This window comes from Agelaius tricolor, unplaced genomic scaffold, assembly GCF_023055355.1.
Source record: "Agelaius tricolor isolate 1412-34295 unplaced genomic scaffold, bAgeTri1.0.p SCAF_3, whole genome shotgun sequence".
In the NCBI taxonomy this organism is placed as follows: domain Eukaryota; kingdom Metazoa; phylum Chordata; class Aves; order Passeriformes; family Icteridae; genus Agelaius; species Agelaius tricolor.
Window position 1 is genome coordinate 68,346,983 of NW_027269263.1, and position 12,565 is coordinate 68,359,547.

Consider the following 12,565-nt stretch of genomic DNA (forward strand, 5'->3'; position numbering starts at 1 on the left):
GTCCAGGTTTTCACTCTGAAATCTCCACCTCTCTGAAGAAATTCCAAGTCAGATTTGGAACACAGAATTCACCCCTCTCAGAGCTGGAACAGCACTTTTTTTGTGTAGGAGAGAGATGAAAATTTACCTTGATGACAAAGTGGATGACAACTTGGAAAAGCAGAGGATTTTACCTCACAAATAGGAGTCAGAATGAAAAGAGAAGGCTTGGAAGCACAGAAACTCCACTCTGAATGCAGAGCAAACATCACCCATGGTATAAAACAAGAATTCAGGGATTTCCAAACCAAGCAGAGAAACCAAGAGATGGCAGAATTTCCTATTTCACATTCCCTGGGGGTGGCACTCCAGCAGAACTCAAATGAAGTTATTTAAAGTTCATTATCTCCCTTGCACAGCACAAAAATGTATTTACACACACTGGAGTCTTCACCAACAGGAGCAAGTGAAATCACTCTGCCACTGACCTACATGAATGTGAAAAATGACCAAGAAAAACACCAAAAAAGATGTAAAAGGTAAAAAAAGGTGAAAGAAAAAGCTGTCCGAGACCCATGGTTTATCAGACACCCTTTGCCATGAATTATTCCACACTAAGACCCCAGAAAAATCCAGTTTGGATAAAATCCCACTGAAGGTTTTTCCTCTAACACCAAGCCAGTTATGGGAGAAAAAGGAAAGTGTCCTGTGAAGTTTTTTAATGCAGGATCTTAATTTTTAATTAAAATATATTAAATATTTTTAATATATGTTTAAATAATGCACCGATTTAGAATCATTAAAGTGATTTTCCCTCATCCTTTCAAGCTCTTTTTCATTGCCAAGAACATGGGACTTCATTAATGTCATCTTCACAAAGAGAGGACAAAACACCGACACGCTATCGGATGTACCCTTGATTTAAAATATTCATTAAGACCAATTACACACCCTGATAATTTATGCAACATGTTCTTCCTCCTAATCCAGAAAAACAAGGAGTTTTCTTCTGGCCTGCTAAGCTGTATCAATGAATATGAATCTTGTTAGCAATTTTCACAACCAACTAACACAAAAAAATCGGAATTAATCACCAATAGATAAGCTCAGGAAGAAGGCAGAGGGGTAAAGGAGGCAAATGTATTCAGGCTGGAGGTTACAACCAACCTGGGAGCCAGGAAATGATGACAGCAGTAATTATTTGAAATTAACATCCTATAAAATAATACCCTGTAAAGAATAGGAATGTTAACAGCAATATGTTAAGCCACTGTAAGCAAGTCCCACAGCTTCCCAAGCTGCTCTCTACAGTTTAATTTCAAGTCTGTGATGAGATAAAGACACAGAAGTGCCTTTTAAACACGGCATAAACTTGGAATTAAAATTAAACTCTCCATGTACTGATGGAGGAATCACTAATTCCACCCACTGAAAGCAGAAATTCGCAATGTCCCTTCACACTTCACTTTTTTTTTTGTTGTTATTTTAATTTAAATTATTTTACTTGGTGACACTTCTTCATTTCCACTGGCTCTTCATCAGCGTTGGGATAAAATAACCTCATTATTTCATTTTTCTGTCTGTAATTACCATGACAGATGAAATCCCACGGCAAATGTGAGAACTTTGTTAGGAAAGAAAACAAATATTCTCCCATCAAACCTTCCACCTTGTCAATATTAAGCCAGAAACAGCAGCAGCAATACAAAAATAACCCTTCTGGCCAGAATTTTAATCTTTCTCTCCTTAAAAAAGTCATCTTGTAAATATAACCAGGAGCAGAAATGAACAGAAAGGGAAAAAAAAAGGGGAAAAATGTTCATTAAAGGGGAAAAAAAAGGTTTTACCCTCTCTTCCAGCCGAGCCAGCTGCTCTTTGTAGTAAGCATCGTGTTTCTTCAGCTCCCTGTCCTTCTCTTCCAGCTGCCTGGCCTAAAAAAAAGGAACAGAATAATAAAAATATTGAAAATATTAAGGATATTATCCATAGTTCTGGGCTTTTTCCTCCCCTCCTCAACAGCTCTGCCCGAGTTTGCCCAAATGGATTTGGAACCATCACCAGAATGCACCAGGCTGGGATTTATTTTTGGTTTTAATTTGAATTAACTTGGCAAATCACTTCTGAATTTAATAAAACCTAATTCTAAACAGGTGGATATTTGGGAAAACAAAATCCTTTTATATATTTGCTAAAAAGTGCATCCAAAACTCTCCTGTTCTGTTTAATTAGGAATCACTCCTCTGGAAACTCCCAGAGTGGTTGAAGTATTCACTAATACCACGGGATCACTCCCATGTCCAATAATCTAAAATAATACAGAATAATTTAAAATATTTATCTTTTCAATCCCAGTATGACCTGAGTGTTCTTTTAAGAGATACTGCTCCCAGCAAATTGATGTTTTTGGCTTTTCATCTGCAGTATTTCCCATTTTCCAGGATTAAGGGGACTCATTAAAAATCAGAAAATACATTTTAAAAGCACACATGCACAGAGGAATTTGTTAAATATATATAAAGCTCTAAGTCCTGCAGTGTAAATAGCAGACCAGTGATTTTTAACAAGCTAGGAAGGATTTAACACCTAAATTATCAGTGCAAATACTTTCCAGGTTCAGCATTTTTTAATAAAATATCTTAGTGACTAATAATCATCTAATAAAGGTCATTACAACAATTACACCACAGATTGTACAGATACAAGATTTGATTCCCTTTGTCAAGACAAATCTTTTGGGTTTTTTAGCAAACACCCAAGGAATACATTAAAAAGTTTGGATTTTCCCTTGTTTCCTCATTCAATTCCTTACCTTTGCTTCTATGTCCTGAAGCATGTAAAAAATGTTAAAATTCAAATTAAATTTATTTTATCATCGTGAACAGAAAGAATGCAAAAAAACTCCACCACATGCATTTCAGGTGTATCTGGAAAAATGCAGAAAACTACTTGGAAATTGCTGGGTTTTTTTGTGCAACTTCCTCAAGAATATTCTAAAAAAAACATATTTTGGATGAATTAAACTCTGTTGTCTGCCAGCCTCTCAGAATTCCATGGAGCACGTGCCCTGTCCCCCAGCATTTAAATCAGCCTTGCCTCATTAATTACAGCTTTTCCAGAGCTCATCCCATGAATTATTCCACAGCCAAATTCCCATGTTCCGTATTGGTCACAGTTTGTTTCTCCCTACAGACAATCTCTGATGACGCCCCAGATCCAGCGGTTATAGAACCTCTAAAATTCACTGCAGGTTTTGTGTCCCCCCAAGCCATCCTCTCCCAAATATGGATTCATGGAATGGTTTGGGTTGGAAGGGACCTGAAAAATCATCTCATTCCAACCCCAACACCTTCCACCATCCCAGGCTGCTCCAAGTCCTGTCCAACCTGGCCTTGGACACTTCCAGGGATCCAGGGACAGACAAGTTTCTCTGGAAACTTGTGCCAGAACACCTCATATTCCAGATCTCACATTCCAGATCTAATATTCCATAGCTCGTATTTCATATCTCATATTATATATCTCATTTTCTAGATCTCAAATTCCATATCTAATATTCTAAATCTCATATTCCAGATCTAACATTCCATATCTAATATTTCCTATCTTACATTCCGTAGCAAATATTCCATATCTCACATTCCAGATTGAACATTCCAGATCTAATATTCCATATCTCACATTCCATATCTAACATTCCAGATCTCATTTTCCACATCTCTTATTCCACCTCTAATATGCCATTGCTCATTATAGAGATCTAACATTCCCTAACTCATATTCCAGATATCATATTCCATATCTCACATTCTATATCTCATATTCAAGATCTAACATTCCATATCTAATATTCCATATCTTACATTCCATATCAAATATCCCATATCTCACATTCCATTATCCCATATCTCACATTCCATATCTCATATTCCATATCTAATATTACAGATCTCATATTCCAGGTCTAACGTTCTATATCTCATGTTCCATATCTCATATTCCGTATCTCACATTCCAGATCTCATATTTCATATCTCAAATTCCAGATCTCATATTCCTTATCTCAAATTCCAGATCTCATATTCCATATCTGCAAGGCATCTTCATGGGTACCCATTGCCAATATTCCATGTTTGACCATCCCATGATCCCCAAAGCACAGAAGATCTCCAGAATATTCCTGATGTTCAAAACAGGCTAATGACAAAGAAAATATATACTGAATATTCCATAAAGTTCAAGAGAACTCAGTTAATGTTTAGTTCTTACATTCCAACCGCGTTCCCCATGATTCTATCCAAGAGCTGGAACTAAAACTGACTTTGGAAAGGCAATGGGATGGAATAAAACCTAGGGGAGAACCTCCTGACTGGATTCACTCACCCCATTTCTGACAATTCTCGAGGGCACAGCTTTGCAGGGTGTAAAGCACAACAGGTCAAGGGCACAGAGACGACAGAAGAGACAAAACCCATCCTTATCCTCCAGGATTTAAGCTCAGCTTAATCCTTTTCCTCTGTCTTGCTGTGTTCCCTGATCACAGTAACATTTATTCCAAGGATATTCCTCTGAATGGAAGATTTTGCTCTGGAAATTTGAGTAACTTGGGAAAGTTGGGTTGATTTTCAGCTTTGGTTCCATGGGACCTCCCAAAATAATCATAAACCAACTGGATTTTACTGCTCTGCAGTGACACTGCTCACTGTGGTGATCTGTCACTGATAAATATACTATAGTATACTTATAGTATGTATATATATATATATATATATATACACACACACACACTATAGTATATATAGTATATTTATATATATATATATACACTATATAGTATGGTATATATACACTATATAGTATGGTATATATACTATAGTATATATATATACTATAGTATATATATACTATATATATAGTATATATATAGTATTTATAATATATATTTCTATTATATATAGTATATATATAGTATATATTTATAGTATATATATAGTATATTTATAGTATATATGTATTCATAGTGTATATATATATATAGTATATATAGTATATATAATGTGTGTATATATATATAATATATATAATGTATAAAATACTAAATAATCTGTTTATCCAAAGGTTTGCTTCCCTGATTTGTGAAAGTAACTGGAAGATTTGGTTGGCAAGTAAGAAAATCAGCAAAAAAGAGTTTCTTCCACCCCTAACACTTGTATAGCAACGCAGACACAGCAAAGTTCAAATGAATTAATAATAAATAAAATTATTCATTTATACAGGAGACTATAAATATGCCAATAGAGGAGAACTGAGTGCCAAAATAAAAACCTGTGAAGTAATATTATATTTATGGGGCTGCAGCAACAAGATCCTTGTGAATGTCAATGAGCTGCAAGAAAATAATTAAGAACAGCCATGTTTTCAATTAGCTGAATGCTGCACTTCAGGTGTAAATGAGGTACTGGAACAGGTTGGTTGTTTCTTCGTGAAAAGGTCTGACAGACAAAACCTTTGCTTGGGTGTTTTCTAAAGAAAAACCACCCAAATTTAATACCCAAACCAGATCACTACTACTGAATACAGGTTCTTCACAATCACAGGGAAATTGGACCAAGATTTGAAGGCCAACCTGGGTTTTGTTTTCAAAGGTAGCACCTGGATTTGGACAGCTCTGGTAGGAGTTGCCATCTCTGGAAAAATGGATTTCTTCCCTACAAAAAAATTCCAGGAATCACCTTGTACCTGACTGCAGGGATACCAGCAGAGCCATCTGGGACAAAACCAAGCTCTGCTCACACTGGATACAACAAAAACACATTTATTTTGTCCTCTGTGAGGGAGAACAGAGGAACAGTTGAAAACTTATGTTTAATAATTAAATTTTAAAATTAAAAAAAGGAATCTACTGCTGGATGCAACAAGATTCCAAGTGTGTGTGGTCATAAATGGCTATTATTTAAGGTGAAGATAAAAAAAAAAACATTATCAGGTGGTTGCATGTAGGTTTGTAGGCAGATTTCAGACTCAGCTCCTGAAGCCTTTGGCAGTCCCAGGTTTGGAGCTGCCCCTCAGCACAGAGTCCAAACTCCAAATTCATTAATATCCCAACAATTCACAGTGGAACTGCTGAGATGTCTCCAGTTTGGGTTTTTCTGGGAAAAGAACAATCTGCCTCAAAGGAAGACTCCAGTTTGAATTTATAAATTAACATCAGCCAGGTGAAAGTGCCTTGAAGATCTTGCCTCAGGCTCATCTCACCAAACATCAGGGGATGGGGCAGGTGGACACACCAAGGGACTGGTGACCTCCCAGGGCACATCCAAGGATTCCAGACCTGGCTTTGGGGCTGAGGGCTGGAAGAGCTCCTGTCACATCAGGTTTGTGAGGGAAGATTTTCCAAAGGAAATGCTGAGCACAGCAATGAGGGCTCCTCTCCTGGGAAAGCCCACATGGAGTGTCTGCAGGTCTTGGGATGAGCCTGAAGGAAAAATGAATGGATTAAAGTTTAAAAGGAAGTGGTGGCAGCTCCCTAAGCACCATCCCACAGGAGATCTGCTGGCAGCTCAGGATGGGTGGGAACAAGAGAGATCTCAAAACATCATCTTCATGATCTTCTCAAAACATGATCTTCTCAAAATATTGTCCTCTCAAAACATCATTCTCTCAAAACAGGATCTTCTCAAAATATTGTCCTCTCAAAACAAGTTCTTCTCAAGACATGTTCTTCTCAAAACATGATCTTCTCAAAAGCACCATCTTCTCCAAACATGATCCTCTCAAAACATGATCTTCTCAAAACATGATCTTCTCAAAATATTGTCCTCTCAAAACATCATCCTCTCAAAACATGATCTTCTCAAAATATTGTCCTCTCAAAACAAGTTCTTCTCAAGACATGTTCTTCTCAAAACATGATCTTCTCAACGCGTCATCTTCTCCAAACATGATCCTCTCAAAACATGATCTTCTCAAAACACGATCTTCTCAAAAGCACCATCTTCTCCAAATATGATCCTCTCAAAACATGATCTTCTCAAAACATGATCTTCTCAAAAGCACCATCTTCTCCAAATATGATCCTCTCAAAACATGATCTTCTCAAAACATGATCTTCTCAAAAGCACCATCTTCTCCAAATATGATCCTCTCAAAACATGATCTTCTCCAAACATGATCTTCTCAACGCGTCATCTTCTCCAAACATGATTGTCTCAAAACATGATCTTCTCAAACCATCATCCTCTCAAAACAACATGATCTTCCTCCACCACGTTGCTGGAGGTTTTCCATGTGTTTTCCAGCCTGAGGTTTGCTGGATGAGCATATTCATGGTTAGAGCTAGGTGTGAATTCCAGAGCTGGGAATTCAGGTCCAGGCTGTGAGTGTCACATTGTAAAACAGTTTTTGGGCATTTCATAAATCGTGGTTTGGGCTGGAAGGGACCTTAAGGATCATCTCCCAAACCCCTGCACAAGCAGAGACACCTTCAACTCCATCAGGCTGCTCAGAGCCCTGTGCAGCCTGACCTTGGATGTTTCCAGGGATCTGACATCCACTGAATTCCTCTCCCACTCACCCAGGTATGACCCCGTGCCTCCACGTTTGCACAGATAAAATCAGATAAAGCTTCATTATTTGCATAAATTATTATGATCAGAAAAACTACTCTCCTCTTCCACTGCATGGAGTATCCCAAGAAAAATAACTCCCAATTTCCAAATTTAATGGCCCAGTTTTAATTTTTAACCTTCTGTTTCAGCATATAAATACACTCATCATACTGAACAGGCAACACCAGGAACTTATGGATATTCTTGGGAACAGATGCTGGTCCCTTCCCCCTCAAAGAATTCCTTTTAAATTATCAGTACACACAAAATCATCCCTAAGCACAAAAAAATCATGTGGACACATCACTTGAAAAGAGGGATGTTCATTTCCACTTGTGAAGGTGGAGAATTGTTAGGAATTGGAAATGGCAGCACCAATAATGCATCATAAAACGGAGTCTTTGACAAGTGTAATTAAAACAAGCTTTTGTAATTACCACTAAATGTGCTACAGTACATTTTCTAAAAATAATGAAGTCCTAAAAGAGTGAGTCGAGCAGATAAAAAAGATCACATTGAGAGGAGGAGGCTAATGGAGAAAATTAAAAAATTGAATTTATGAACAAGTAAAGATCTAGTGTAGAACAGAAGATGTGACAAGAAGCTTCATTTACTGAATCTCATTATAGACCAAAGGAGAAAAACAGAAATGTACAAATGCCAAGAAAAGAGTTACAGATTCCAATCCAAATGTGAGTCATGGGAACATGCACAGGAAAACCCACAGGAACGTCACTCTCCACCAAGGCAGAAATTCATTGAGGTTGTTGCCCCTGATGCCCTGTGGAGGCTGAGCTGGAGCAGAGGCTGGGCAGAGTTCCTGAATAAAGCAGGGATTCATTCCAAGCATCTCCTCCATGGATGCACCTTGGGCAGCACCAGAGCCCAGCCAGGGCTGCACCCAAGATGAACCAAAATGGCCCCAAAATGCACCAGCGCTCCCGGGGTCTCTCCCTGGGATCAGTTCTGCTCCATTTGCATCTTGCAGTTCATTGTCCCATCCCAGCTTTAGCCCCTGCAGTCCCACCCTGCTTGTTTTTCTCTCTCCAGCCCACGGGGTTTGTGCTCCTGGGCTGAGATTTGGGTCATTTGTCCTTGGTGCCCAGCTGGAGCAGGAATTGTTTTGTCTCCCTGCTCTGTGCACAGAGCTCGCCATCCCATAATACGGAGCTCAGACCCACACACTAAAACAGCACTGAATGGGAAAAATAGAAAAGCTAAACCCTGAGCCATCGCCCTCACCAACAAGAGCTTCTCCTATGCCAGAATAAAAAGCTGAACAAGGAAAATCTCAGAATCCCTCAGGCTGGAAAAGCCCTCCAAGATCATCCAGTCCCAGCTGTGCCCAATCCTGACCTTGTCCCAAACCCAGAGCTCTGAGTGCCACCTCCAGGCATTCCTTGGACACCTGCAGGGATGGGGACTCCAAACCTCACTGGGCAGCCCCTCTAGGACGTGGGACACTGGAGAAGGAGGAGGTGGATGATTTAGGGAGAGCAGACACACCCAGAGAGACCCCAGAGGTTGCATCCCCAGGGCTGCGTCCAGCTGGGGTTTGAGAACTTCCCAGCATGGAGACAGAGAAGCTCTGCTGAGCCTCCTCCATCTGCAAGGCCCTTCAGACCCCATGAAGGGACAGGGCTCATGGAGCAGAAGCAGCAGGAGGGAAGTTCTGAGTCACCATTCACGTGAGAGGACCCCGGGTTCTTCCAGCCTGATTTATTTTATGATCCTACCCCAAAACAAGGGCAGAAAAATCACACACTTGCACCAAGTGAGCAGAAATGAACAATTACAGAGTCCCAGCCTGATTTGGGGTGGAAGAGACTTCCAAGATCACCTTACTCCAACCCTTTCCACCAGCCCAGGTTGCTCCCAGCCCGGGTTGCTCCAACCCATCCTTGTACAATATCAGCACTAAAGAAAAGCTGCCACTTCTCACCAAACTCCCAATGAACCATCTGGTTAGCTCAGCTTCAAAACAACAGACTCTGAAGACTTGATTTCCTTGCAAATAAAAATTAAAATACACTCATGACTATTCTAGTGATTAGCAACAGGCAGAAAAGCCTCATGTTTCCATCCAACCACAGTTCAAAGGAAAAAGAGACGCTGAAAAAAATCTGAATTACATCTCTGTGTGTCACTGGGAATGAAAGAGAGGCATGACTTATTCCTGAAACTCTATCCATGCTTTTCAGTCAGCCAACACAATCCAAGGAGATCAAACATTTTAAAGACTATCTGTACTGCTGCCAGGTATTTGTAGCAATTCAAATATTGTCTCTAACCGTGGCTGACAGCTTCTGATGTTTCAGTCATATGTCAAATATGGAGTTTTTCACTAAACTGAAAGAAGCAGACTGCTCCACATGAGCCAAAGTGGATGAAACAGAGCAAGAGGACCGTTATCCTGTAAAATTGAGGGAAAAAACTGACAGCAAACTGATTTAGGACTGTGTTCTACTTCCATCTTTGTTCTTCCACTGCTATTGGAGCAAACCATAAATATTTTTGCCATTTTTTACCGTGTTCAGAATTGGTATCAATGATGATTTTACAGAAATACTTTTCAATTCCTGGATTAAACAACAGAAGGGTAAAGAAAAGTTATTGCTAAGCACAGTGAGCCAATATTTGATGCGTTTTTAAACCAAACATGATGTAAAACAAAGCAAAACATAAGGAAGTACTGCCCTTCCAAAAATTCACCACTGAAATCCAAAACCAAGCCAGAGAGAAGAAATTTGCACCTCAGTTGCCTCATACCCAAATATTCAGAGAAAATGTGTAAATTTAAGCTTTCCACCTAGGGCTCTTCATTCTTGTGTCCAAACTCCAGCACTATTTATCAACAATGCTGTATTATCATCATTTTAAAAGCCCCAATTCTCCTGCTTTGTAAATTGAAGAGTCAATGGAATGCACAGAAAGAGTGAAATAATTCTTAGGGATGCAGCATTAATAAAAGCAATAAAAATTCACCACCTCATTGAAGGCACTTCAAAGCCAATCTCATTTGGAATCCCATTGAAATCCTCCTGTATTTTGTGTTTATTAGAGGCCTCAGCATCAGGGGCCATTCTCCAGGGTTATTTTCCATCTGTGAATATCCCAGTCCTTCTATCAAGTGACCCAAACTCTGCATGAATTGAGATCATTCCCTCCCAGCACAAGGTGCCTCATTGCTCAATCTGTGATCCTGAGAACCAATTCCCACTGAAGGCAAAAAGTGACAATGCCCAAGGAGGGAAATCCACTTTGGAATAGCAAATAAGAGGACATTTATTGCTGCTCTGCTATTCAAGGGATTGATTTCTGCTCAAGACAAAGAACTGAGCCACTTGTAATTACATCAGGTGTTTCTCAGTTTGAAAGATACAACACAAGCAGAACCTTCATCTTTAGATGTTCAAAAAGGCACTAAAAATACAGGTATCTGTTTGTCTTAAAGGTATTTTAGCTGTGTTTTTTGGAATTTTGATCTTGTTAAATTGAATTCTTCTATGTAGTAATAAACAAACCATCAAAACTCATTGATTCAGTCTCAAATTATGCAGCCATTTTATTTCCCAGAGATTTTTCTATTCAGCTGGAGAATAAAAGAATTGTAACCAGCAGGTAATTTCAGACTGCAGATGTAACTCAGAAACAAATTCATCTCTAAACAGAATATTTGACTTAACAGGGAAATTCAGGGATTAGCCTCAGCATTGCCAAGGGAAGATAATTTTAGTGAACTTTTGGAAAGTCCAACATTCCCCAAAGACCTTTTGGCATTGAGACTCACAAAAAATTAATGTGGTAAAGAAAATATTTACACTAGTGGTGTGTACATATATCAAACTAAACATTTATCCCAATTAATAAGTCAGTTTTTAGCTCTGTTTCATTTTTTCCAGTACTCTGAAAACTCAATTCAAACAATTAACAGGATAGTTTGCAGTTCTTCACTTTATATCCATAAAATATTTAACTAAGTGTGAAAATCCTAAGTTAATACCATGTAGTTACCATAACTCTCTAAATTACTACCTACAAACAAAGACCCAGCAAACCCCTGGGAAAGTGGGAGAACACAGCAGGATTTAATGCTCTTTGTATTTTAATTACTAAATTACAACGCCGGTCTTTCAGCATTTTCTTTCAAGATTGAACAACTTATTCTGAAATAAAAGCACCAGAGAATTATTACCTTGAGTAGAAGAGCTCTGAAAGGGGCTGGGATTGATTTATGCATCGATTATTGGTGAGCATTTCCCTTTTATATAATCCTATAACACGTGTCATTGAATTCCTGTGTCCAACTTCCACTCACTGCACTTTGATTTCTCTTCTCATTTGACTTCAGAGTCTCCAGGGCACAGCCTGGAACTCACTACACATCTGTGCAGTGTTTAACAGAATTAAGCTTCAAGCTCTGCTGCTGTTTGTGTTATTCTAACAGAAATAAATAAATATTCTAAGCACTGAAAATATTCAGCTGGATGGGAAAAGCTGATTTAATGCAAGACAGAAAGGGAAACAAAGACTTGAGCTTTGTGAAGACCATAGTAAAAAAAAATGACAATAATTTTTGGTTTTAATAAATGATAATAATTTTTGGTTTTAATAAGACCTTGCCCTGTTCAGATGGTGAATGTCTGAGTGTGCCAGGAGTTTGGGAATGGGCAACTGAACAAACCCTCAAAATTATGAATATAATTAAGTAATTGAAGCCAGGAAAAACAGGGAAGAAAGGGACTGATGCTGACATTTCTATTCCATGCTCTGACATCCCTGTCATGAACATTTGCTGACACAACATTTAAAGGGTTTAACACTGCAGGGATTGTTCCAAAAACATGGTTCTACATGGTTCTACTAAAATGTTTATACAGTTTAGTGTAGATTTTTGTCACACCTGGAAAGAATAAAGCAGCTGCCCAAGAGGATGTTCAAAAAAAATTCAATAGCACAGAAAAATATTTCTATTAACTCTG

The 12,565-nt window shown here is 38.6% G+C and overlaps 1 protein-coding gene across 3 annotated transcripts in view; it reads right to left on the bottom strand.

Annotated features, from left to right (window-relative positions):
* Nucleotides 1-12,565, bottom strand: part of CHCHD3 (coiled-coil-helix-coiled-coil-helix domain containing 3) — a 147,333-nt gene that overhangs the window by 57,315 nt on the left and 77,453 nt on the right. Inside the window, exons 5-6 of one of the 3 annotated variants that reach the window (XM_071424192.1) lie at nt 2,789-2,803; nt 1,827-1,910 (exon numbers count right to left, since the gene is read on the bottom strand). In XM_071424192.1, coding sequence (XP_071280293.1) covers nt 1,827-1,910; nt 2,789-2,803 — 99 coding nt within the window. The remainder of the gene's footprint in view (nt 1-1,826; nt 1,911-2,788; nt 2,804-12,565) is intronic. The other 2 variants (XM_071424193.1, XM_071424194.1) reach the window with 2 other exon arrangements.